We start from the raw sequence: 27,484 nt of genomic DNA, 5'->3' as shown, positions 1-27,484 counted from the left end.
GGTCCGTGACTTACCTTGGTTTGCTCAGTATAGAAGGTGGCCAAGGTCCCCCCCCTTTTGTGTTTAAACAAACAAAACAAAACACTTGCCATTACTGATAACACCGGTGAGGCTCTCCTATGTGGGGCAGCTATATCCCTTTTTTAGCTCAAGAGACTGGCCGAGGTGCTGGGGCTGGTCTCGGATGTACGGGTGCAGTCCCCAAGCCTTCTGGTGTTGGGGGACTTCAATGTGCACTCGGAGGCCAGTCTCTCTGGAGCGCCTCGGGACTTCTTGGAAACCATGGCTTCCTGGGAGCTGCACCTTATTTCAATGGGCCCCACCCATGTAGCCGGTCATGCACTCAACCTTGTGTTTGTCTCGGGAGAGGAGGGGAGTGGTCTGAAAATTGGGGATACATCCATCACCCCTTTGTCATGGTCAGATCACTACCTGGTGAGGATGGACCTTTCACTGCCGCAAACCCTCTGCGGGGTTGAAGGGCCCATTAAGATGGTCCGCCCCAGGCGTTTGATGGAACCAGATGGATTCTTGAATGTGCTTGGGGATACTCTGGAGCAAGCAAACAGCTCTCTGCTGAGGCCCTGGTGGAGGGCTGGAATGCCGCGATCACCGGGGCGCTGAACCGAGTGGCTCCAAAATGCCCTCTCCCCCTGAACAGAACTCAGACGGCACCGTGGTTTACCCCACGGTTGCGAACTCTGAGACGGGAGGTGAGACGGCTAGAGCGCCGGTGGCGAAAGTCTCACTCTGAGGACGATCGAACACTGGTTAGAGCCGCTGCTGCAGCCTATCATGTGGCAATGGCAGCAAAAAAGGGTTTTTATGCTGCCTCTATTGCATCTGCAGAGTGCTGTCCCAGGAGACTCTTCCAGGTGGTCCGGAGCCTGGTCGGTCCAGTTGCTCCAGCACTGCGGGAACATGATAAGGTCTCCTGTGATGAGTTTGCTAAATACTTTGTGGATAAAATCGATCGTATTAAAAGCGATATTCCGTACACTGTGGATACAGGGAGGGAGCCAGAGGTGATCAGTGTTGCTTCAATGGCGTGGGATCGGTTTCAGCTTCTTCCCTCTGAGGAAGTGGACAAGGTGCTTTCAACTTTAAAACCAACCACCTGCCTACTTGATCCTTGCCCTTCATGGCTCATCATGAGCTGCAAAGATAGACTGGGAGAAAGAATCAAGCTGATGGTAAATGCATCGCTTGAAGAGGGAGTAATGCCATCAGTGCTCAAGGAGGCGATAATAAAACCAATCTTAAAAAAGCCCTCTTTGAACCCCCAAGATCTGAACAACTTTCACCCAGTCTCAAATGTGCCATTCTTAGGCAAGGCAGTTGAGCGGGTGGTGGCTAAACAGCTGCAAGCACACTTGGAAGAAACGGATTATCTCGATCCATTTCAGTCGGGCTTCAGACCGGGACATGGGACAGAAACAGCCTTGGTCGCCTTGGTCGATGATATGAGAAGGGCGTGGGATAGAGGCGAATGCACCTTCCTTGTCCTTCTCGATCTCTCAGCAGCTTTCGATACCGTTGACCAGGGAATCCTCTTGGACCGCCTGCAGAGGTTAGGTATTGGGGGCACTGTATTGCAGTGGTTCCATTCCTTCCTCTCTGGGAGGTACCAAAGAGTAGCACTGGAGGAGGAGGTTTCAGATCCCTGGCCCCTCACTTGTGGGGTACCACAGGGATCTATCCTTTCGCCAATGCTTTTTAACATCTATATAAAGCCGCTGGGAGCAATCATCAGGAGATTTGGGCTGCAATGTCATCAGTATGCGGATGACACGCAGCTCTATCTCTCATTTAAATCTTCACCAAGGTTGGCTGTGGAAACCCTGTCCAAATGTCTGGCGTCGGTGAGTGGCTGGATGGGAAGAAATAAGCTGAAGCTGAATTCTGACAAAACCAAGGTGCTGTTTGTGGGAGACAAGGGAAGGCTGGGAGACATAGACCTGGTGCTTAATGGGGTACGACTGCCCCTGAAAGACCAGGTTCGTAGCCTGGGGGTCGTTCTTGACTCCCAGCTGTCCATGGAGGCTCAAGTTTCGGCTGTGATCCAGGCAGCTCTGTATCAACTCCATCTGATACGGAGGCTACGCCCCTACCTTCCCAATCATCTGCTCCCACCGGTGGTACATGCCCTGATCACCACTCGCCTAGACTACTGTAGTGCGCTCTATGTGGGGTCACCCTTGAAAACGGTTTGGAAATTACAGCTGGTACAAAATGCAGCGGTGCGTCTGATTACAGGTGGCTGCCGTAGAGATCACATCACTCCTGTGTTGAAGGAGTTGCATTGGCTACCGGTTGTGTACTGAGCCCAATTCAAGGTGTTGGTCCTAACCTTTAAAACCCTATACGGTTGTGGCCCAGCTTATCTGAAGGAGCGCCTCCAGCATTGACAGGGATGCCGCTCAACAAGATCAGCCTCAGAAGACCTTCTCTGGATCCCACCAGTCAAAACAGCTAGACTGGTGAGGACTCGAGAGAGGGCCTTCTCAATTGTGGCCCCCACCCTATGGAATTCTCTCCCAAATGATTTATGCCATGCCCCATTTATAACGAGCTTCCGCTGGACCCTGAAGACCTGGTTTTTTAGGCAGGCTTTTGGAACGGGCTAGTTTTACTGTGTTTAAATTTTTAACTGTTTTATATACTGTTTTAATCTGTACGTCGCCCAGAGTGGCTGGTCTACCAGCCAGATGGGCGACTAACAGATCTCATAATAAAATAAAAAATAAAGAATGTCCCTGGAAATGATGCTGGAAGCGTCATTTTGGTGACAGCATTGTTTCATATTCATTCTTTTTAAAATATTCATATTCATTCTTTTTTTTAATGTAACATATGAGTTTTTAATTCTTTTATGGCATTTAAAGAGCCTTGTGAAGATCTGCCTAGAATCCTAGACATTCAGGAAGAAAGGGCAGGCAAAGCTCCAGGAATACCTACACAAAAATCTACAAGCAATGAGCTAGGGATGGAAAGATCTGTCATTTTTGGTTTTCTCAGTTTCTCTTTTTTCCATTCTTAAATTCAGTTCTCCACATTTCTGCAGCAATTTATTTTAAAAAAATCTTCATGAAAATTCTCCAGCATTTTAGTGTGAATTTCCCCTAATAAACACATTTTTGTAGGCAGTTTTGACTAATGTATACATTTTTGCAAGCACTTTCTCTTCATATAATGCCTTTCTGTATGGTATTTTCACTCATGTATCCATTTTTAGGCACAGTTTCCCCAACATATGCATTTTTGTAAACATTGGTTTAAATTGCAAAATTCAAATAAGTGGGAATTTTGAAGGATGGCTGTGTTTTTGTTCTCATATTGTTTTGGTTAATGCAAATTTGATAGATTTGGCTTGACATGCAAACTGACTTGAATTTCTTGCCCATCCCTGCAATGAGCCAGAGCAAAACTTAGAGTCTACATACAGAATGAACGTTCAAAGAGGAAAGTAGCCCACAAATAGGCTAATGCAGATTGTAAAAAAAAGCTTTATATTAGGTTAGACCATTGATCCATGTAGCCTAGTATAGTCTTTTCTGATTGGTGGTGGCTCTTGAAGGTCTTTGCCAATCCTATGGAGGGACCACAGCTCAGTGTCAGGGCATACGTCACATGCTGAAAGTCTCTGGTTCAATCCCCGACATCTCTAGTTAAAAAGGATCTAGTAGAAGATGATGGGAAAGACCTCTGCTTATGATCCTAGAGAGCTGCTGTCAGAGTAGATAATACTGAGCTAGGAAGACAAATAGTTTGGCATAGTATAAGGAAATTTCCTGTTTGTTTGTTCTTGTGCCTGCTACCTGAGAGCCTTTAACTGAACATGCCATGGATTTAAGCTGGTACCTTTAATATGGCAAATGTACCACTGAGCTAGGAGTCCTTCAGAATTCTTTTAAAAGTCCTAGGTGAAAACACGCCTTCCTCCTCTATATGTATATCTAAATGTCTGGGAATACAAGGCAGGAAAGAAACCTGTTAAAAGGACATTAAAGAATAACAGGTCAAAACAATGACAGCAACCTTGGATTCAAAGTAAAGATTAAAGAGATTGAAACAAAATCTGGGACCCAGATGTCCACCTTGAATTTCATTCTTCTAGAACTAGGTTGATCACCATTTGCCCTACAAATTGTACTACCACAGCATACCGCTTCTGTCCTAGAGCTAGCAACAAAACCCAGCAACAATACCTCAGTCTGAAATTCTAACACTCACTGTGGTTTGGGGTTGCTGTTTTTTAGTCTAATTAGTTTAGCAGTCAGAAAAACCAAAATGGCAGATTTCCTTACCCATCAATGCCAGCAAAAGCATGAGTAGACGGGCTTCCCTGGTTGCCACGAGGCCTTGTCGTTTGACCGCTTGCCACTCCAACATGGTGGGTTCTGCTAGTGCCAGTAGCCAAACAACCAAAAAGGAAGAATCTGTAGCTGTCCAGAAAGGGGGCACAAAAGTGATTAGGAGCTGTTGACAGATCACCAATGTTCAATGATGAGAGTCATCTCATTTATATAGCTGACTGTGGAAGCTGGGTTGGGTGCTGGTTAAGAATGTTGACCAACAAGTTCAGCAGATCTTGGCACACGTCTTCACCTTCCTTTCTAATACCCATCCTTCTGTGGCCAATTGCCCTGGTTGCCAGGAAGATGTGGATGTAACCAAGAGACCACACCTGAATCTACCATGCCCAGCCATATTTTCTCCTGTCTTATCCACCCTCAGCTCCATACCAGCCTTCATTCTTTGTCTAGCACTTTGGGAGTGGTGACACACCAGGTAACATAAGCTGAAATCTGAGCTCCTTAAAACAATTCCTTATGAACAGTAACACTGAAGTGCAATAATACTCAGTAAACCTGGCAGCACTGTGATGTTCTTGATGAGGTTGCAGAAGGATTATATTGATGCTACCACTGATGTGAATGGTGTTTTGCAAAGTATAAGATGTCCCTGTCCTGGGAGACAAGAGAGGAAGAACAGGGAGACAAGAGAGGAAGGGGATGGAGATAGATGCAAAGGAAAACTGTGTGAAGAATATGCAATTATTTCAATTGCAATTGCATATTCTTCCCATTGTTTGTGGGAGGTTTAGGGGTTATGGGAAGGGGGAGATTATGCTAGTAGCTTCATATAAAAGATGGGTTTTGAGGAGAAATATGAAGGAAGTGGGAGAGGTTGTAGTACATAGGTTTTTTTACAAAATAGTTCAAAGCATAAGGGGCAGCAAGAGAGAATGGATGGAGTTCTTGGATGAAGCAGGAAGCTTTCAGATGGCTGAGGGTGATGGAGTTAGTGCAGTGGTTCTCAAACTTTTTTGGTTTGTGGCGCACTGTAAAACATAAAAATTTTCTGGCACACTTCGTGTACAAAATTAAAAACAATGTATTTAAACTATGAATAAAAATAACTTAAACTATAGAAAACTATTACTTACCCTATACAAATGGGTTTCTTCTCATTTTTAAAATATACTTTCATAATATTTGAGGCACATCTAGTCATCTCTTAGGGCGCACCAGTGTGCCTAGGTGCACCGTTTGAGAATCACTGAGTTAGAGGAACAAAGATCACAGGCAAGGGTATTTCAGATGTCTCAACTAAGGCTGCTGCTCTTTACCCACTTACATTGGATTACACTCTACTGGACTCAGTAGGACTTATTTCTGAAGTAGGCATCTATAGGATTGCACTGTTTACTTAAAGAATTCTACTGAAAAGAACTGCATTAAGCAGCCCTAGTACTAGACGTTGCGTTTGTGATGTGAATTCTTTGGACAGCGGAAAAATAAAGAGGGAAGGGGGAATGGGAAATGGTTTATCCGGTTTCCCTTAATGATGAGGCTCAGAAGATGACAGTAACCCACACATGGTGAGAGAAGGCTAGGTAAAAGACTCAAGCTCTCAAATAGAGCTGCCTTCTTCATTCACCTTGATCACATGCAAGGAGGAAAAGGTGTCAACAACCTAATCAAGGGGAGGGGTTTCAAATGTGTATCAAGTAACCACATCCACCCTTGTGGATGATAGGATCCAGAATCCAACTAGACTGAGAATTGTTGAGGATGAGCATGAACAATTCAAGATTGAGAAAAACTGCATTTTTGTGCTATGAATGGGTAAGTATGTATGCAGCCTAAGACTCTAAGGCACTGGGTAAGCAAAGGGCTGATTAACTAATCTTTGCTCTGTCACATCCATATTGTCTGTCACATCCATACTGCCTATGGAAGAAAGCAAAGGAAAGTCCAAGGGGTGGAGTCTAACTCTAGTCCATAATACAAAGATAGAATATTTAACTTTTCAAGGGTCATGTTACTATGCAGGCTGTTTTTTTCAGAATCATGTAAGTAATTATTGAGTGACAGTGATCATGAAAAATCCACCCTCAATCAGAGAGAGTCTTGAGTGAGCAGACTTTTGGGGGCTCTTCCTGATGAAGCTTTTGTTGTTCATTCACCCTGTCTTATTCAATGAATTTTATTTAAACTTTGTTAAGTTTTAAAAGTAATTAGAACAAAAACAACCTACAATGAGGTACAGAAAAAACTTCAGTCTGATAAACACAGTACACTGATAAAGACAATGGTATTAAGTTTTTTGTGTATTCACTGACTTTTTCAGAGGGTTCTGTTCTTAAATTGCTCCTGTTCTTAAAACATGATGTCATTCTTTAAAAGGAGGCTGACATTGTCTATCATGTCATAAATTAAAAGGAGGATTTAAAAAAAAATCCTAGGTGTGGTGAAGCACAACTCTAGTGGGGTAGTACACCCATTTGCCCCACCCTGGCTACAGGGCTCAGTCATAAGGGGGCAGACGGAGGAACCAGTATTCCTTTTACTGCTTTGGCCCCAGTTAGTAGACTTCTCTTGCTTTCCAATAATGAGGCACTCATTCCCTATTTAATTAGAGTCTCCTTAGATGGAGGCTTGTTGGACTTTCCAGGAACCCCTTTATAAAGCATCTACGTAGATGTTAATTGTCACTTGACCAAAGACACATGTTCTGGGCTGTACTCCCTCAGCCCTGATACATCAGGGATATGTCCTAGCTAATAAAGTGGTTGGATAATGGAATTAGCTGTTCATGGAATATGTGGTATCTCCTTCTAAACATTGGATTTGGAAGTACTGTGTAATTGTAATTTTGGAGCTAATTTTGTAAATTGGGTTCAAGCTATTTCCTCCAATCCTAAAGCCAAGGTTCTTGTAAATGGCTTGAAAACATTTAATCTATCAAAAGGAACAAGGGAAGAAGGATGGCCCTTTCTCAGCTATTATTTGTTTTGGTTATAGAGCTTTCAGATATCCAGTGTGATTTTTAGCAAGGGCCCCCTGTTGAGTATGTGATTTGGATCTCTAGCAGATTACCCGGAAATATGTATTTATGGAGGAAGGTGGAAACATTCCTGGGCCATAGCCACAAGAGACCTATGGGAATCTAGTTCCTTTACTTATGTTCTACCCTCTTTCCTTCCCTGAATGTTCAGCTTTCATTTTTACATATTATTTAGCTCTTTTATTTGTAGAGCTCAAAGGAGAGGTGTGAAGGCAACATTCTATACAACTACTTGCTAAGAAGCAAACATGTTCTTGCCTTCCTGTATTCCAACCAACTGAGTGGAGCGGGACAGACGTTGTCAGCATCCACTACTAGGCCCATCTTTTTTTTCACTTATAAAAAATAAATGTTACTTTACTAATATGTCACTTGCTCATTTGGTTTAGAAATATTCAAGCAAGTTCCTGGGACAGTTGCTAGAAATATTCAAGCACATTCACAGCACTGCTCTTAACCTTGTAGAACCCTTCATTGCTTGGCACTAAGATCCTGGATGGTAGCCTTTCTTTCCATACACTCATCACTGAGAAGGTCCTTTCCCCAGTAGCTGTCCACAGCATTTGCATGGTATGGTGAATGCAATTGACAAATCACTGCCATACTGTAATTAATGCAATTAAATAGTTTTCCACTAGGGCTGTGCACTGGGTTTGGCCAAGTCCTGAACTGAATTGGGCCAATTCAGGGAGATCCGAGTATCAGTCGAGTTGGGTTGAGACTGACCCAGATCATTGTAGATTGGATCAGGCAGCCCAGAGTAGTCCCCGGGTTGGCCCAGAGAGGGTCGGCCTGCTTTGGAGCCCATGGATTGAAGCCCCAGGATGCATGGGGGACTGTGCAGAGTCCTTTTTTTACACGTACAATGTTATCTGTACTTAGGCTCTGGATTCTCTTCACTGATATCTTGATCTACCCTTAAATAACCTACATAGAAACACATCACAGAATTTCTAACTTATAGTCTTGGACTCGCTCTAGAGCAGACACTGTATTTTCTGTGTGTGCGTGTGTGTGTGTGTGTGTGATATAAAAAGCAAATTCTCAAATTTGCTAGCAGGTGTTTTTTTTCATGGCTTTGCCGTATTGTGAATTGTTTTGAATGGGAGAGGTGAAGTAGATGCATCTTGCAAAGGAAGCTTTTCAGGCATTAAAAACAACAACAGTGAATGTTTCATCACTCTTTGGATTTTGGAAGGTGTTGGCCGTGACCAAATGCATACATTCCTTGAGTCTTTACAGTTACTGACCATGCACGAAGACATGTTGGACTATGCGGACAAATATATTCCTCATTCCAGTCCCTTCTTGCATGCTCCACCTCTCCCTACATACCATGGACGATATACTATTTCCTGGTATTTCCTATTTTCTCCCTATTTTGTTTATAGGGAAGGCTCAACCACCCTGGGCTCCTGCTGGGAGGAAGGGCGGGATATAAATCAATCAATCAATCAATCAATATATCTCAGTGATAGATCTTTTGCCTTGCATGCAATAGGTCCCAATCAGCTTAGACCATACTGAGCTAGATGAACCAATGGGTCTTATTTGGTATAAGGCAGCTTTCTATACTGCTTTTTTTAAAAAATGCCTTTTAATACTTTGTTCATATTTTGCTAGTCTGAGTTGCAAGAATAGCCACCTTTCAGCATCCAGCTCCCTACTCAGGGTCTTAGGAACATACAGAGCTGCCTTATACCAAGTCAGAGCACTGGTCCATCCAGCTCAGTATGGTCTATGCTGATCAACAGTGGGTGTCTTTCAGACAGGGGACAATTGCCAGTCCTACATTTATTTATTTATTTATTACATTTACATACTGCCCCATAGCCAAAGCTCTCTGGGTGGTTTACAAAAATAAAAAAAATTGAACATTAAAAACAAATATGCAATTTTAAAAACCATACAAAGTTTAGAATCATGAAGCACAGATAAACAAGGTAAAAGACCTGGGGTCAGAGCTCAGCACATGCTGTTAGAATGCCTGGGAGAAGAGGAAAGTCTTGATCTGGCACCAAAAAGATAACAATGTTGGCACCAGGCAAACTTCATTGGGGAGATCATTCCATAATTTGGGGGCCACCACTGAAAAGGCACTCTCCCTTGTTGCCATCCTCCGAGCTTCCCTTGGCGTAGGCACCCGGAGGAGGACCTTTGAGGTTGAGCATAGTATATGGGTGGGTTCGTGTCGGGAGAGGCGTTCCATCAGGTATTGTGGTCTCAAGCCGTGTACGGCTTTATAGGTTAAAACCAGCACCTTGAATCCTGCTCAGAAACATATAGGCAGCCAATGCAAGCGGGCCAGAATTGGTTTTATATGTTCGAACCCTCTTGTCCCTGTTACCAATCAGGCCGCTGCATTTTGCGCAGGCTGCAGTTTCTGAACTATCTTTAAAGGCAGCCCCATGTAGAGCGCATTGCAGTAATTTAATTTGGAGGTTACCAGAGCGTGGATAACCAAAGTCAGGCATATCCCTGTCCTACATGGAAATGTCAGGGACTTAACCTGGGTTTCTTTGCACACAAAATCATGTGCTGTACCCCTGAGCTAGTGCACAACCTTCCATTTCACAAGAGCTAGGCCCTTCCTTCTGAGGAGGGCTGGAAGGAGAGATTGGTAGCCTCACAGTGAGCGCTTTGCTGTTAGGAGGCATGCGCACAAAAGTTTCCAACATGAAGCCCCATCTCAGTGAGAGCGATTCAGCTCCTCCGAGTAAGTCCGAGGAGATGGAGATGGAAGAGTTAGGAGATATAGAATATGTCAGGGTTGGTGGCCTCCTCCTGTTCCTCCTCGGGCCCGGTGTCGGTGCTGCCTCTGGCATTGGTGTATCTTTGGGGCTCCAACCTGGAGTTCATGATGTGGTGGGCATCACTGATGATGGGCTGCAGCTCCACGCAGGACTCAGTGGACTTCAACATGGACCACTATAGCTTCATCTTGCACCACCACCTGGAGCTCACGTTCCATGCCCCGCACTTCTACCTACCAGCGGTGTCACTAGCAGGAGTGCAGGGGGGTACGGACCTCCAGCGTGCGCCCTGCCAGGGGCATGGATGAGGTGCCTGGGCTTGCGTGCACATGTGCACACATGCGTGCATGCACGCTCGAGGCCAGCCACCCCCGTCCATGCCCCTGGGAGGGTGCGTGCCAGAGGGGCACCCAGCCGGAGAAGGTCTGGGAACGCCAGCACGCCTCCCTCACCCCGCCGATGCTGCTCCCGGTCTCGCCCACCTGCCTCCAAGGAGGAGTTGGAGCAGCCTTGCCAGGCAACGGCACGGGGCGGGGCAGCTCTGGGTGTCACCCCCGTCATGGTGACACCCGGGTGTGGGCTGCACCCTCCGCAACCTGATAGTGACGCCCCTGCTACCTACGCTGCCTCGGCAAGAACGGCATCCTTGTCAATGGCACCTTCCAGCCTGGGCCTCCAGCTGCCCCCGCATCCTTCTGTTTGCCATTTTTGGGATCCCCTGGGAAGCTTGTGAGACTTTGGGGGCGATTTGTGTGTGTTGGACCCTGGGTGAAAGCCAGGGTGGATAAGTGGAATCCTGAGTGAGAGCCAGGAGGTTGAGAAATGTTGAGTGGATAAGTACAAGACAATTGCTTTAATATTTTTTTGTTAATTTGTATTATGTATGCATTTGTATTGTGGCTTTATTGTATATTTTTATAATATTTGCTGTTTTATCTTCTGTACACCGCTTAGAGATTTTTATATATATTAAGCAGTATAGAAATGCCTTAAATAAATAAATAAGAGCTACAGCTGTCTCCCCTTCCCCTGCTACCTCATCCAAAAGTTCAGTGGGTGTGTCTGTATCTTTCTTATGTACATCTAAAATGCACACAGTCGTGAACACTAAGGAACATGGGGAGCTACTTTATGCTAAGCCAGATTAGTCCGTCAACTCAGTATTGCGACTGGCTGCAACTCTCTGGAGCTTCAGGCACAGGTCTTACCCACCTCTGCCTGGTAATTCCTGGGATCGACCCCAGTTCTTTTTAGGGATGGGGGAGAAATTTAAGTCAGTTCGCATTTAAAGCTGAATTTATCAAATTCGCTGTTTCCAGAAGGACATGAGAACTGAAGCACAGCTATCCCTTGAAGAAATAATAATAATAATAATAATAATAATAATAATAATAATTTAATTTATGTGTCGCCTATCTGGCCAATGGCCACTCTAGGCGACGTACAAATCAGTTGCAGTAAATGCAGCACAATAAAATACACATAAAATACAATATAACAAGGAAACTATAAATAGGAATGATAACAGTTCAGAGTAATAGGCAGTTAGTCCTGAAAATTAACCCTCCCCGGAAGTCCCAAAGGCCTGTCTGAAAAGCCAGGTCTTCAAGGCTTTGCGGAATACGTTCAGGGAAGGGGCATGCCGAAGATCGTACGGGAGTTCCAGAGAGTGGGGGCCGCCACTGAAAATGCCCTCTCTCTTGTCCCCGCCAACCTAGCTGTTTTAGTTGGTGGGACTGAGAGAAGGCCCTGAGTGGCTGATCTTGTCGGGCGGCATAATTGGTGACGCTGGAGGCACTCCATCAGGTAAACTGGTCCAAAACCGTGTAGGGATTTAAAGGTTAGTACCAACACCTTGAATTGAGCCCGGAAAATAACTGGAAGCCAGTGTAGATCGAATAACACTGGAGTGATGTGTTCCTGGCGGCAACAATTTGTAAGTAGTCGAGCCGCAGCATTTTGTATAAGTTGTAATTTCTGGACCGTTTTCAAGGGTAACCCCATGTAGAGCGCATTGCAGTAGTCTAAACGAGAGGTGACCAGGGCATGTACTACCAGATCGCACTTATTCAAATTTTGCCCTGCAGTTCCAACTATGTTTGAAAAAATGCATATATTAGGGGAAAGGGCATAAGTATGAATACATTAGTGAAAATAAGATACAAAATGCATTGTATTAGTAGAAATTGCTTGCAAACATTTGTACATTAGTCAAAACTATATACAAAATGTGTTTAATAGGAGAAATTCTCACTAAAATGCTGGAGAATTTTCATGACGTTTTTAAAAAAATGCAAATTGCTGCAGAACCGGGGAGAACTGAATTTAAGATTAGAAAAATGAGAAAGTGAGAGAACAGAAATTGACAGATCCTTCCATCCCCAGTTCTTTTGCATGCAAAATCATGTGCTGTACCACTGAACCGATGCATAACCTTCTGTTTCACATGATGGTGGTGATTATTTTGACCTGTTTTCAGGCCCGTAATCAGACCCACCCTTCCCTAATATTTTTAATAAATAATGAAATATATTACAGAAAAAAATCCCCCCTACTTCCCCCCCAACACACACACACATTTTTAGGCTGCAGGAGTCTTTCTGTTTTCAGTAATAGATTATGGGACAAACCTACGTTTTTAATATAGTGCAGGAAAAGCTACTACAGGTGGGCCCCGCTTATACAGCAGGTTCTGTTCTGGACCCCCGCCGTAAAGCAGAAATCGCCATAAAGCGGAACAACATTGAATATAATGGGGCACATCGTGCGAAAATGCCGCAAAATGCCACAAAATCGGCTTTAAAAAGGGGGAATGAAAGCCGCCGCATTAGCGGAACGCAGGGAAGCGAAGCGCCGGTAAGCAGAGCCCTACTGTACAGGGAAAATTAACACAGCACACTGTATAGAAAGTTCAGCATTATAAATAATTTTGAATGTTGGTCAATTTATTTTTTTGTGGGGAGGAGGCATAGAGTCTAAGCTGTTGAACTAGTGATATTTTAAAACCAAAATTGATTAAAAAAAGTTATTCACATTTTGAAAATTCAGCTAAATCTTGAACATATGCACAATTGTTTCAGCTCTGTTACAATAGCCTATATGTTATGCACAATAGCATGTCTCAGCTATCTGTAGCTAACATTGCCAGTCTCTATACAGGGACTACAAAGAATTGCAAGAAAACTATTCTTATGATAACCAAGATCTGGTCTCGAACGCCATTCCTCCCACAGTATTTCAGCTGCTGGAACAGATCTTTCTTTCCCAGTAAACAAAAAGACATATATTATTAGGTATTATGAAATCCTGGCCTAAGCTAAGATCATTCTCTTTATTTTTGCAAATATATGCTGACTGTTGTTTGCTGCAAAATTACTCATCAAAGGATGTTACTTCATAACATTAATACCCACAGCTAGTGAGTGCTTGAGGCATGCAATTAACACATGCTAATGTATGCATCACTCCTTGTTTTCATGTACTGAAATCACCATAGTACCAAAGAGCTTGAAGAAACTGCATGGTTATCTAGCACAGCGGTGTATCCCATCAAGATACCCTATATTAGCAATCGTCAATGTGGTGCCCTCCAGATGTTTTGGACTACAGCTTCTCTCAGCCTTGGCCAGCATGGCAAATGGTCAAGGATGATGGAGGTTGTAGTCCAAATCATCTGGAGGGCAAAACATAGACTACACTGTCCTATATCATAGCAGCACATAGAACTGTGTACCACTATGGCATTTGCAATGGGATTTGCATTGAATTTGTGTTTGTTTCACTGACCTTTGGGTTCCCTTACCCTTTTAATCTGAAGCAGCTTCTTCTAGTTTTATTTTTTTTAACTTTGTTATTTCCTCACCACTGCAACAGAGCCTGCTTTCAAAGGACAGGCCACCATCTCCTTAGCCCCCAAATGAACAGGATACTACATCATGCTGGGGTACTGAGGAAAGGGGGAAACATGGTGGTTGCCGCCATGGGAGGCCCCATTTAGGTCAGCTGTAGTTGGTAATCCATTAATGTCTGGACTGGCCTTCAGAACATTCCTCTGACTTTATCAGAGATGCTGAGCCTGTGGCTCTCCAGATATTGTTGGACTTCAACTCCCACCAGCCCCAGGCACCAGCCCCAGTCAGGGATGAAGGGAGCTGAAGTCCAACAACACCGACAGGGCCATCTTTTTGCTTGTCCTTGGCCTATATGGATATTTGCAAATATTCCCGGTTTACCTGGGAACAAACAAGGCCTGGTGTCCTTGCTTTGCTGATGATGAGACATTCAGGGTTAAATAAATCACTTGAGCAACACCAGTGACTTCACTGCAATTACACCAAGACAGAATTTGGTCCTGTTTGCCACCTCCATGATTCACCAAGGGTTTGGTCTCCTCTTTAGTTCCCAATGCGTGGGGTAAAGGCCACAGAAATCCCTTCCAATATTTTTTCTCTGTCCCAGCCCTCACCACCCCCTATGATACCCGGTGTCATTCCTTCCCTCCTTTTTTGTTATTCTTGCCACCTCAGTGGCTTGTTTGCTCAGAGTCCAGCACAATGGAAGCCTTTCTTTCAAATCTGTAGGTGTAACTGCTGCAGAACAGCAATGCAACTATTAGACAAAATTGCTACATTTCCCCCCCTTCATTACTATGCAAGGGCACAGAATGAATTGCTTCTGGGGAATCCAGAGAGGCTGGAGGCCATCACTGGATGTGTTGCTTTTTTCACATTGTTAGCCCATGCATGGAACTTTTCATAAATAAATAATAAATAGAGGTGAGAAAGATCCTTTGTTCTTGCCCTGGTCAAAATTGGATTTGCCTTCTGCTATTTGCTATAAGAGGTGACAATGGGCACTTTCCTCCCACTGCAAATAGCAGGTGAGTGTGAGAGAGAGGGGAGAGAGAGACAGAGAGAGAGAGAATATGGGACTGCAGCAGCAAAGAGTGAACCCCCTCCCCCACCGTCCTGGTTTGGCGTGAGGGGTATACTTGCTGTCTATTTAAAAAATCCCAATCATACAAAGATTAATGATATGAATAATTATATTGTTTGTTTTAGTCTGTACACTGCTTAGAGTGGTGTACAAATTTTTTTAAAATAAATAAATGTCACATCTAGAGGTACCTCTAGACTATCCATTTTTTGCAGCAGGGATTCAAGTGTATATCAGAACTTATCAGTTAAACTGGGTTAAATCATTCTGTAACCATAGCACAATTCCACCTTTTCTTTTTCTTTTTAAAAAAAGGACTTTTGCGAGTTGAAAAGTGATGGGGGAAATGAAAAATGTAGGATGAACAAATGATTAAAGAGAAGGCATGCAACCCCCCCCCCCACACACACAAGCAAATCAGGACAAAATGTAGGATGAATTGTCATTTTTATAGAACACCCTTATTAACAATAACAAATCAGATATAGGCTCAATAAAGACCAGACCTAATCTAACTGCCACATACGCTTTATGAAAGCAAATCAGGAAGGATGGATGCTGAATAAACAGGTTGTCCTGAGGAGCTGTGGTGCAGCTTTCAGGTAAAAAAAACCCACCACAAAGCATGAAGCGAACTCAAATCTAAGTCCAAAGTGTGGAAAGGTTATGTTCATGTGATGACCATCATTTCTATACCACAGAGGTCCACACAGAGGCTTTATCTGGTCCGGTAAAGATGTGGCTGATCAGAAGACATTTGACTGATTTATTTTTCTGTCTAGTGTTTGTGATGAAATTGTTACTATGAGTTTGTGGGGGGGGGTTGTGGGGCAGAGAGAGGGTTATAGCCACTGTGGCAAATAGTAAGTAATGGGAAATAGCTCCATCTGGGATTGTGGAGAGCTGCTGCCAGACAGAGTAAACAATACTGTTCCAACAAATACTAGGCTAGTCTGGCCTGGTATAAGGCAGCTTCCTATATTTCAAATTCAGTGAGCAAAGCAGAAGCTTCAGCAGTCTGTCTCATGATAATTAGGAGGATAATCAGGACAGGGGTGGTGGTTCCTTGAAAAAGAGTATTTATAAACACATTCCTGTTTTCATCTGTGAAATGTTGAAGGGTTACTGAGATGTGTGTGTATTATATATATATATATATATATATATATATACACACACACACATACACACAGTATATAACTTTATGTGTGCCCTGGAGAGCTGATGTTAGTCAGTGTAGACAATACTATGCTAGCTGGGCTTATAGTCTGATTCTCTATAAGGCAGCTCCATATGTTCAAATTAGGTATGGGTGAATATGTCACTTTCAGTTTCTCTAAGAGTCTCATTTTTCCAATATTAAATTCAGTTCTCCACATTTCCACATGTTTGCATAAAACAAAAAAAACTCAAGTATTCATCAGCATTTTAGTGTGAATTTCTCCTCATACACACATTGTTATATGCAGTTTATCATATACACATTTTTTCCAAAGCAATGTTCTGTAATATAATGCATATTGTATGTTATTTTCACTAATATGTGCATATGTGCATGTTACTTTACCCTAGTGTATGCATTTTTGTATCTATTACCTGATGGGAGAATAGCAATGCAAAATTCAGAGAAATGCTAATTTGGCCGGATGGCTGTGGTTTGGTTCGTATATTATTTCAGAAAGTGTGAATTAGGTAAGTTCTCTTTAAATGCAAACTGAATCAAATTTCTCCACCAGTCCTCATTGAAATAAGCCACATGTTTTCAATTTAACCTTGAATATATTCAATTGATTACCTCTGGAGTTTGTTGAATTTTGTTGAATTTCTTAGTAAAATCTCCACCTTCAGTGGAATCCCTGCTGGTGAGTTCTTCATTTGTAGTGCGTCACTAGCTGTATTGGGTAGTGCCACACCGTTCTGTCTCCGTTTGTGGTGGCATGGAAACAAACTGCACAGCGCCTGCCAATTCACAGGGTGCTCTTGCGTGCCAAGAAAACCAGTGCAGTCATTAGCATGCTAAAATAGTTGGACACATTTGGATGGCATTTCGAAATCTATGCCCGAAGCAAAACAAAATACAAATAAGATAAAGGCAATATGAAGTAATTTAAAGTATAAATTTAATAAATAAATAAATAAATAAATTACTTGAAACAGCAGGGTGGAGTCATAAATATCTCTTTATAATTTCTAATCTAGGCATCTCCCTAGTTTGTCTGCTGGCAATGGAGCTGTTGAAAGCACTAACTAGGAATTAATTCAAAGCTTGAGCTGTTCCACAGTTTGGATCTAAGGACTTGCAAGGCTCACACTCAGACTCAACATTCTGATTCTCTCAAACTGTGTCTCAGGGCACACCGGTAAGATGGACTGAAGAGAGCCCTTTGAAAAATAAGCCACAATGTTGGATTAATCTGTTCTGAGGAAGGAGGCCTTATGAAGCATCAATCCTCCTTCCTGTCTATCCATGGCATCGTCCTGGGGAGGGAGGGAATAAGGACACATGCATGGGATTCTCTCATGCAGCTTGGGCTATGGCTGCATGGAGGAATCCCTGAAGCAAAATCGTTTCCTGAAAAGCTCAGAAAGAGAGAGAGAGAGAGAGAGAACACTGGCCCGGGAACGCAGTATTAACCCAACTGCCTTCCAGTCTCAAGGAGTAAGGCCTGCCCATATGATCAAGAAAAATATTTATTTATGTATTTGAGTACTCTTCCACAGGAATCTCAAGGCAATTTACATAAAAACTAAAAACAGTACAAAAAATAACTAAAATAGGTTTTAAATCAATACAGAATGAACACCTAAGGCAGAGACCCTTTTCGCTCAGCTGAGAAAGCTTGTCAATACAAAAATGGTTTCAATTGATTCCAGGAAGTTCAAATGCTGGGCATCTGTTGTAGCTCAGCCAGGATACTCTTCCATAGGAAAGGAGCAGCCACACTGAAAGCCCTGCTCCAAGTTACTAGAGCAGAAGGACTGATATTTTAGAGAGCAACCCAAACCCAGGATCTGCCAGGATGGGGAGGGTTTGGAATAGGTGGATCTCTGGCTGTGTTGGCTGAAGTCCCTCATCCCAGCTCATCTGGAGATACACCGGCATAAGTCCTCTATTCAGGTTGAGTCAGGGCTCAGCTGGCTCAAAGGGCAGAGTAAGTCCTGAAAAGGGGGTGTTCCAGGGGTGTGGTGTGATGGGATGGGGCAGGGGAGACTTACCTCTGTTCTAAACTTAGCAACCCAGTGGAAGTTACACTGGCAAAAGGGGTAGTGTTACGTTAAACACCATTTTAAATGTTTGTTTTCCCTCTTCCGGGCTTGGGGGCTGGTTCAGCTGACAGTAGCCCAACTCCTGAAAGGAATATGGAATAAGGATAATTTACTCTGCTTGATTTAGGCTGGCCTAAGTTACACTGGCTTCCTATAGTGTGGATTGCTCTGCCTAGGATTTCACAGAGAAGTTCTCCTGCAGAGTGTAGTGACCTACTGGGGGGGGGTATAAGAGATAAGGTAAGTCTCATTTGAGTGTCAAGTGAAGTATGTGCCCAATTTCACTTTGACTGCTGAGTGAAATTTGTGTCCAATTTTAATCCTGTACACAAACTGTGCTCCAGATATGAAAAGGTAGGGTAATGCTGTGGCTCATTAGGAGAGCACATACTTTGTATGCAAAAGGCCCCAGGTTCGATCTCTGCCATCCACAAGTGTGGTTGAGAACAACTCTGAAATCTTAGACTGCTGCTGCTAATCAGTGTGGGCAATGTTATATGAGACAGACCATAAGTGAGTCTGACTTGGTATAAGACAGCTCCTTTGTAACCATGACTGTACTACAGGTTTCTATTCTGCATGTTGACTTTCATTCATTTGATTCATTTATAGGTTGCTCTTCATCCAGTTGGGATCACAGGCTGTTTTGCAATGCAATAATAAAACAACATAATAAATTATATCCATAAAACCACTAAACACAGAAAAAGCCAAGAGTTTACAACTTCTGGCGTCACTACGGCAAATTAGAAAGAGAGTAGAGGGGAACCTTAACGTTGGAATGGTTCACTCTGCCAACTTGTGAGATAATCTTTCTGAAAGGCTGGATATACTTTCATTAAATTTATGAATGAATTGTATTTTGACCTTTGAAGCTGTAGCTGAATATCCTCCCTTCATGCCTCCTGCAACAGTGTGTATGGGGGGAGGGAAAGAAAGGGGATATGGGTGACGTTCAACGGTAGAGAGGCAAATTCATGGAACATACATGTTGTGGCCTTATTTTGAAAATGAGATGACTACCCTCAGCAGGTCCAGCAGCATCCCCTTTGAAATTTGGGATGGGATGCCCCATGGGAATGAAGCTCTGCCATGTTGTCCCCATGGGACATTCTCAAGATGATCTGGCTGTCCTCATTGGCCAATCTTTGGTTTGATCTGTGATGTGAGATAAGGATTTTACAAGGGTGTATATCTTTCATCTGTGAAATCTAGCAGGGTGCATATATGCAAAAAGGAAGCAGCAGCAGCTTTATGATAATTTAGGATGCAGATAAATAATTAAAATGATGACATATCTAATATTATGTATATATATTAACCCATAAATGGGCTTCCTTAATCTATACCCAGCTTGGCAAGTGGCAGAGCACTTGCTTTGTAAGCAGAAGGTCCCAATTTCAATCCCAATACATCCAGTTAAAATGATCAGGTACTAGGTAATGTTGAAAGACTTCAACCTAAGGCCCCAGAGAGTTGTTGCCATTCAGAATAGTCAGTGCCAGGCTACATGGGTCAATGGTCTGACTCAGTATGACACTACTTCATAGCCAGGAAGTGCCAGGAGTGCTGTTGGCCAACTCAAACTGGTCTACCAGATGCATCTGTTCCTGGAAGCAGTTGACCTGGCCACAGTGACACATGCATTGGTGACATGGAGGCTTGACTACTGCAACGCACTCTGTGTGGGACTGCCTTTGAAAAAGGTTTGGAAATTACAGTTGGTTCAAATTGCAGCAGCCAGAATGTTAACTGGAGCACGGCACAGGGAGCATATCAGTCCTGTGCTTTATTGACTCCACTGGCTCCCAATTTGTTTCTGGGCCCAATTCAAAGCACTGGTTTTGACCTTTAAAGCACTAAATGGCCTTGGACCAATGTACCTGAGGGACCGCTTACACCCATATATACCTGCCCAGGATTTTTGATCATCTGCCTCTGGTCTCCTCTGTGTGCCTGGAATGAAAGCTGTTAGATTGACAGGCACGCGGGAGAAAGCCTTTTCAGCTGTGATCCCCAAGCTTTGGAATACTGTACGCCAAGAAGCCACTCTGCTCCCTCCCTAAAAGGTTTGAAAACCATCTTGTTCCAGAGAGCCTTTGGGAGGGACTGAAGGTAGAGCCTGAAACTGTTTTATGCCTTTTGTTCTTAATTTGTATATTTTTAGTCCCTTCGGTAAGAAAGGTAAAGGTGTCCCCACACTTGTAGTGTGAGTCATTTCCGACTCTTAGGGTGACGTCTTGCGACGTTTACTAGGCAGACCGTATATATGGGGTGGGATTGTCAGTTCCTTCCCCGGCCTTTCTTTACCCCCCAGCATAGGCCGGGTACTCATTTTACCGACCACGGATGGATGGAAGGTTGAGTGGACCTCAACCCCTTTTACCGGAGATTCGACTTCCTCCTTCCGTTGGAATCGAACTCCGGCCGTGAGCAGAGCTTCAGCTGCATTACCACTGCTTACCACTCTACGCCACGGAGGATCCTTCAGTACCACTCCCTATATGCTATATACTCAGATCCTTCAGTACCACTCCCTATATGCTATAAATTAATGGGAAGAGGCAGGACTCCAGGTTGATCAGGAAGCTGTCATGTACCATGTCCAACCATTTGTTCATCCAGCTTAGTATTGTCTACATCAGGGGTGGGGAACCTGTGGCCCTCCCAATGTTGTTGGACTCCAACTCTCATCATCCCTGATGAGCATGGTCAGTTGGTCAGGAATGATGGGAGATGAAGTGTAGCAGCATCTGGAGAACCAGAGGTTCCACACCCCTGGTTTATACTAGCTGACTGGCTCTCTGAGTTCTTCCCAGCCCTTCCTGGAGGTTGACCCTGGGACCTTTTGCATGCAAAAGATGTGCTGTACCACAGAGCTACAGTCCTTTCCCAGTTATCTGCAAGAAGAATTTAAAGCAGGCATCAGTATTTGGAAGCCACTGGACAAACTGAGCCACTGACTAAGGGGTGTTGTCTGGCTTTCAAGCTGTAAGCGTAGAGATCAGAGAGCTATGATTGTCCTCTATGGCCATAGGACTTGGCATCAAAGTATGTGCAGGAACAGTCATCAGGCCTCTATCATCCTCCATTCTCTTCTCAAATGAGTTCTTCTCATTAAGTTTTTACCAACCTGGAATCTCCAGGTTACAAAAGAAAAGTGTATATCAAAGAATTCCCAACTCCCAGTGCAGCAGCAGTGACCCTTCCCAAATCTCAGTGTCTCACCATGTTGAAATGTCCTGTTGCCGAAGCACCTCCTAATCCTCAAATGTCATCTACTATCATGTCATGTTCAATTATAATTAATTAAAACTGACTCTAGAGGGCTGTGTAAGGAAGGTAGAGAGAGAGATCACAAAAGGGAGAGAAAGAAGAGGGTAGCACATGCCACAGGGAAGGAATTTTGCAATGAGGCATTGCAAAGGAAGCTTAGCTAAATTCCCAGAACCTGGAACCCCAAGGAACTAATGCACAGAACAAGCCTTTAAAAAAGGCTATGCTAGCAGAAGCAATGAATTCATGAAATGACCATTGATTTTCCCACTCTGAATTTTACTGAGCAGGCATCACCTGAAATAACATGCCTATTGCAGGGTCCCATGTCATGATCTGAAGCAGAGATGGGGAACTGGTGGCTGTGCAGATGTTGTGGGAGTTGCCCACTATCCCTGACCATTGGCTATGCTGGCTGACCTCCCACTCCAATACCACCAGCATCCACTGGTGTTATCCCTTGCCCTCCTTCCCAGTTCAAAGCTTTTTGTTCATTTATTATTTTATTTATTACATTTATATCCCATCCTTCCTCCCAGAAGGAGCCCAGGGCCGCAAACAAATGACAAAGCACTAAAAACATCCATAACACATCTTTGAAACAAAACATCCGAAAACAAAAACATATGTATCTTTTTTAAAAAAAAAAAAACCTTTAAAGACATTTTATAAACAGTTCCAACACAGATGCAGACTGGGATAACGTTTCTATTTAAAAGGCTTGTTGAAAGAGGAAGGTCTTTAGTAGCCCCCCAAAAGACAATGAAGATGGTGCCTGTCTAATATTTAAGGGGAGGGAATTCCAAAGGGTAGGAGGCACAACACTAAAGATCTGTTTCTTATGTTGTGCGGAACAGACCTCCTGATGAGACAGTATATGCAGGAGGCCCTCACCTGCATAGTGCAGTGACCATCTTTCAGGGATCCTGGTCACAAGCTGTATAGCTTTATAAACCAAAGCCAACACCTTGAACTTAGCCCGGTAGCTAATGGGCTAACTGTGAGAAAGTGGGGGAGGGAGGGGGCTCAGCATGCTTGCTGTGGGGGGATGGGCACCCAGTCTGGCAAACGAGGCAAGCGAATTTGTGGAACTCTTTTGGACTGGCTTGCACCCTCTTCCCAAGCTTGCCACTGCAGAGTGCAGAATGGTGGAGAACATCCCCCTGATCACATACTGAGCACTTTGTCTGACAACAGGGCCGGTGCTATCATTAGGCCAACTAGGCAGCCGCCTAGGGTGCAGACCTCAGAGGGGCGCAGTACTGACCTTTGAGGGGCACAGTTTTATACAGATTAGTTTTTTTAACCCTTGTAAAAATGCAACTGACAATTTATATTTTTTATTTTAAGATAAATACCACAACAGTGCTATGGGATATAATTAATTATAAAATCTTATGAAAAATTTCTATATTGTTTTTTATTTATCCTTTTTATACTCGAATGAATAACAGCGTGTTTGTGCAATTTTAGGAATACTGACCATTTAGAAAACTATCAGACCTGGAGAGAACTTGAATTGTGCTTGTCTAAAGGAAAAACAAGAGAGCCAGTGTGGTGTAGTGGTTAAGGTGTTGGACTATGACCTGGGAAACCAGGGTTCAAATCCCCACACAACCATGAAGCTCACTGGGTGACCTTGGGCCAGTCACTGCCTCTCAGCCTCATGAAAACCCTATTCATAGGGTCGCCATGAGTAGGAATAGACTTGAGGGCAGTACATTTACATTATTTTTAAAGGAAAAACAATTGATGATATTAACCAGCAGAAAATTAGGCAAGAAGAACAATATTAGCGACAAATCTTGGAAAGCTTGATTGCTTTGGTCATAGATCTTGGCATTCAAAACTTGGCATTCTGTGGTACAACTGAAAAGTTGTACAGTGCTAGCAATGGAAATTTTCTGATGTTTGTAGAATATCTAGCCCTTTTTGATCCTATCATGAATGAACATTTGTGCAGAGTTAAAGATCAAGAAACAATGGTTCACTGCCTAGGAAAAGATATTCAAAATGAGCTTGTACAGCTTCTCAATGTCAATGTACTGCCTTCAAGTCGATCCTGACTTATGGCGACCCTACGAATAGGGTTTTCATGAGGCTGAGAGGCAGCGACTGGCCCAAGGTCACCCCGTGAGCTTCATGGCTATGTGGGGATTCAAACCCTGGTCTCCCAGGTCGTAGTCCAACACCTTAACCACTACACCACACCATATATATGGGGTGGGATTGCCAGTTCCATCCCCGGCCTTTCTTTACCCCCCAGCATATGCCGGGTACTCATTTTATAGCAGGTGCTATAAAGCAGAAAATTTTAGCACATGCAAACTCAGCCAAATACTACCCAATTATTCTGGACTGCACACCTGATATTAGTCATATTGAACAAATGACAATGATTGTACGTTATGTTAATGTAATCAAACCATCAATGAGATGTCTGAGCCTGAGGTTATCATAAGAGAACATTTCTTGGGATTTGTTCCACTAAAGGAGTCTACAGGTGCCTTTATGACAGAAACTCTTCTTGGACAGCTTGAGCAAATGGGATTACCAATTGAGAATCTGCATGGTCAGTGTTAGGATAATGGGAGTAACATGAAAGGCAAAGAAAATGGTGTACAAAAGAGAGTCCTGGACATAAACCCACGTTCCTTTTTTGTGCCCTGCAATGCACACTCTTTAAACTTGGTAGTCAATGATGCCGCTAAGTGTTTTCTGGAAGCAACTAGTTTCTTCAATTTGGTTCAACAGATCTATAATTATTTCTCTGCATCAGCTCAGTGTTGGCAAATTCTAACTAGCCATGTATCAGACTTAGGCATAACTGTTAAGCCATTGAGCGAAACAAGATGGGAGAGTCCGATCGATGCTTTGAAACCACTGAGATATTGTCTTGGCACAAGCCTAAAATGTTTATCTGGAAATACTTTCCGAGTTGAAGCTAAGGCCCTTGCTGATGCAATTTGTAAGTTCAAGTTTGTGGTATCCCTTGTTACATTGTACAACATCCTTTTGGAAGTCAATCTTGCAAGCAACCTACTACAAAATAAGGAAGCCAATTTAAATTCAGCTACAAGCCAATTGCAAGACCAGGAATTACCTTGTGGGCTGCAGGTGTGATGAGGGTTTTCAACAAGTTTTGATAGATGCTACTGAGATTGCAAAGGAGCTAGAAATACTACCAAACTTTGAGACAGAATAGGTTAGAAAAAGGAGAAACAGCCTTGAGTATGAGGCCCAAGAAGAGGCACCACAAGATCCAAAGCAGAAATTCAAAGTAGGTTTCTGCTATGCTGTCTTAGACATGGCCATACAATCTGTTGAAGAGAGATTCCAACAGCTACAATATAATTCCCTATTTGGCTTCCTCTATATACATATCAACATATATATATACTATATATACATATATACTATACAGTATCAACAAAAAACTATTGAAGATGTACTTAAGGCCTGCAAGAATTTGGAAAAATCATTGATGCACAATGGAAACAAAGACATTGATACTGAAGATCTGTGCTGTGAACTTATAGCAATAGCTCGAAGACTTCCAAAGTCTACCACCACAAGGAGTACTTCTCTTCATACTACAACAAAAACTCCTGGATAATGTGCCTAATGTTTCTGTTGCTCTAAGGATCCTTCTCACACTTCCAATGTCAGTGGCAAGTGGTGAACACAGTTTCTCAAAGCTCAAACTTATAAAAACTTACAATGTTGCAAAACCAACTAATTGGCTTGGCAACTATATCAATTGAACATTCATCAGCACTTGGCCTGAAGGAATTGGTGACAAAATTTGCAAAGCAAAAGGCACACAAAGTGATATTTTGATGTGCCTGAAATTGAAACTTTTAAGAGACTTAAATTTTAACATCACAATTCACAAGATTATTCAGAATGATTTGTGTGCTAAAACATTTTATTTTGTATTTGAGAAAGATAATCAAAGATTGTTGTATTACTTATTCTTGCAATTTAAAATAAATTCAGCAGTTTCAAGTTTTGTGCTTTTCATTTTTTCTACAAGACATCTGTTCTTGAAAATTGAAGTTAGCCATTTTGGGGGGGGTGCAGGTAGTTAGCCTTACCTAGGGCGCAAAATAGCCTGGCACCGGCACTGTCTGGCAAGCATGGCAATTTTTGTGAGTCAGCCAATCTGAGGGCTCAGGGGTGTTAGCCCATCTCCATGGCACAGCCTCCCCAAATCAAAGCCACCCCATAATATTTTATGGCAGAGGTGGGGATCCTCAGGGTCAGGGGCCAAATGGGGCCATTCATGCTTCTCTACCTGGTCCTCAGGACTCTCCTCCATTCACCTCCTCCTCATCCACACCCACTGTCCCCACCATACTCCTCAACAGCTCTACCTCATCCTTTCTTGATTGTTTTTGCCTGGGTGGAGGAAATACTGCACAGGCAAAAAATGAAGGTGTGATTGGAAAGCTGACTCCCTCTGGAGGACTCAAGAGGGATTGCAGGCCCTCCCTGTGGTTTTTATCCCTGCAGTATTTTAATTTCTCCCTGCTGAAAGGGCTGGACCTGTCCTTAGACAGAGTGAGGCAACCACCTAAGGCAAGAGATGCTGAGAGGCAGCAGGGGCAGCCCCTTGTCTTTTCCTTCTAAGCCCCTCTGGCCATTACTTCTGTTGGATGACAGACCTATGGATGCCACATAGCTTGTCTCCCCCCACCCCCACACTGGCTCACTGCCTTAGGTGTGGTAAAGGATGCTGTCCCATCCTCAGTGCTGAAGTAAGAGGCAGGTGTCACCATCTGTATGTGGAAGGGGGAGGAGGCACCATATTGTCCATTTGCCTCAGGCCAGACAATGTTTTTAAGCCAAATGGGGAGGAAATAATTCTGAATCTAGCAGCTCACTGGCATCTCCAGTTAAAAGCACGCATGTCCCTGTTTTCTCTTGTGACGTGCTGGAGGGTATTGGAACCTCACTTCTTACAGTTTGCCCTTGCCCATTAAAAATTGGCCTCCAAAGATTTAATCACAGACCATTGCCCAGGAAGGCCATGCATTAACCCTGACACTTTCTGGAGGACAGACTGAATGACCTTGCAAGAAATTCATTGTTTGTGTGATTGACCTCTTGTCATCATTTCTCAGAGATAATACCCTTCCTGCCACTCTATCATACTTGGACATCATAAATATATTTTTCATTAACCCCTGCCAAGTTACAGGAGTGAAGGGCATCCACAAGATGCCTGCAAGGAAATTAATTTCTGTTTAATACAGGGCCCAGCAGGTATGTGGTTGATGAGGCCTCTCACCAGCCAGCCACAGGGCAAGGAGGAGAAAGAGGCAAAACTGAAAGGCTAATGAGCCATTTCAGAGTTAAAGCAAATCAATGTTTGGAGGGTGATGTGAGTGACACAGCAGGAGGGGCACCAGAAACCCCAGATAAACACACTGCAAACCATACTTTTTCACAAAAGCTGTTAGGGATCTGATGGCATTTAGTCCCCCCAGTCCTCAGTGCTTCATTGTTTATTGACCAGATGCAAATGTGCAACAAAGGGGCAGTTTTAACATGGTAGAAGTGTTAGTGCTGTCAGCCTGGCATCTCATGCTCACTTGCATACCACATTATACTATCACCACCACCACTTCCACCTCCTCCCCTTGCTGCTGGGAAAGTTGGGTGCCTGAAAGAGAAGTAGTGCAATCTTCTCCCGTCCCAGGAAACTGGGTGCAGATTGTTTAGTTTCACAAAGAGGAGGAGGACGAGGAGGAGGAGGCATGAATGGGGCAGACAGCCTAAGAGGAAAGAACATTTGCATCCATGTTTGATTTGCTGGTATGCTATGGCCACATGGGCATAAAAAACAAAACAGCCTACACCACAGTGCTATGGAGGTGCTTCTGTCAGGCTCGCAC

The 27,484-nt window shown here is 43.5% G+C and overlaps 1 protein-coding gene across 1 annotated transcript in view; it reads right to left on the bottom strand.

Moving 5' to 3' along the window:
• The window catches only part of LOC133366783 (serine protease 27-like), a 41,620-nt gene extending 37,113 nt beyond the window's left edge, over positions 1-4,507 (bottom strand). Inside the window, exon 1 of the mRNA XM_061590267.1 lies at positions 4,308-4,507. Coding sequence (XP_061446251.1) covers positions 4,308-4,392 — 85 coding nt within the window. The 5' untranslated portion in view covers positions 4,393-4,507. The remainder of the gene's footprint in view (positions 1-4,307) is intronic.
• Positions 4,508-27,484: the final 22,977 nt, after the last annotated feature.

This window comes from Rhineura floridana, chromosome 11 (genome assembly GCF_030035675.1).
Source record: "Rhineura floridana isolate rRhiFlo1 chromosome 11, rRhiFlo1.hap2, whole genome shotgun sequence".
In the NCBI taxonomy this organism is placed as follows: domain Eukaryota; kingdom Metazoa; phylum Chordata; class Lepidosauria; order Squamata; family Rhineuridae; genus Rhineura; species Rhineura floridana.
Note: the sequence above shows the minus strand (reverse complement) of the source record. Positions and strands in the feature narration are given on the sequence as shown.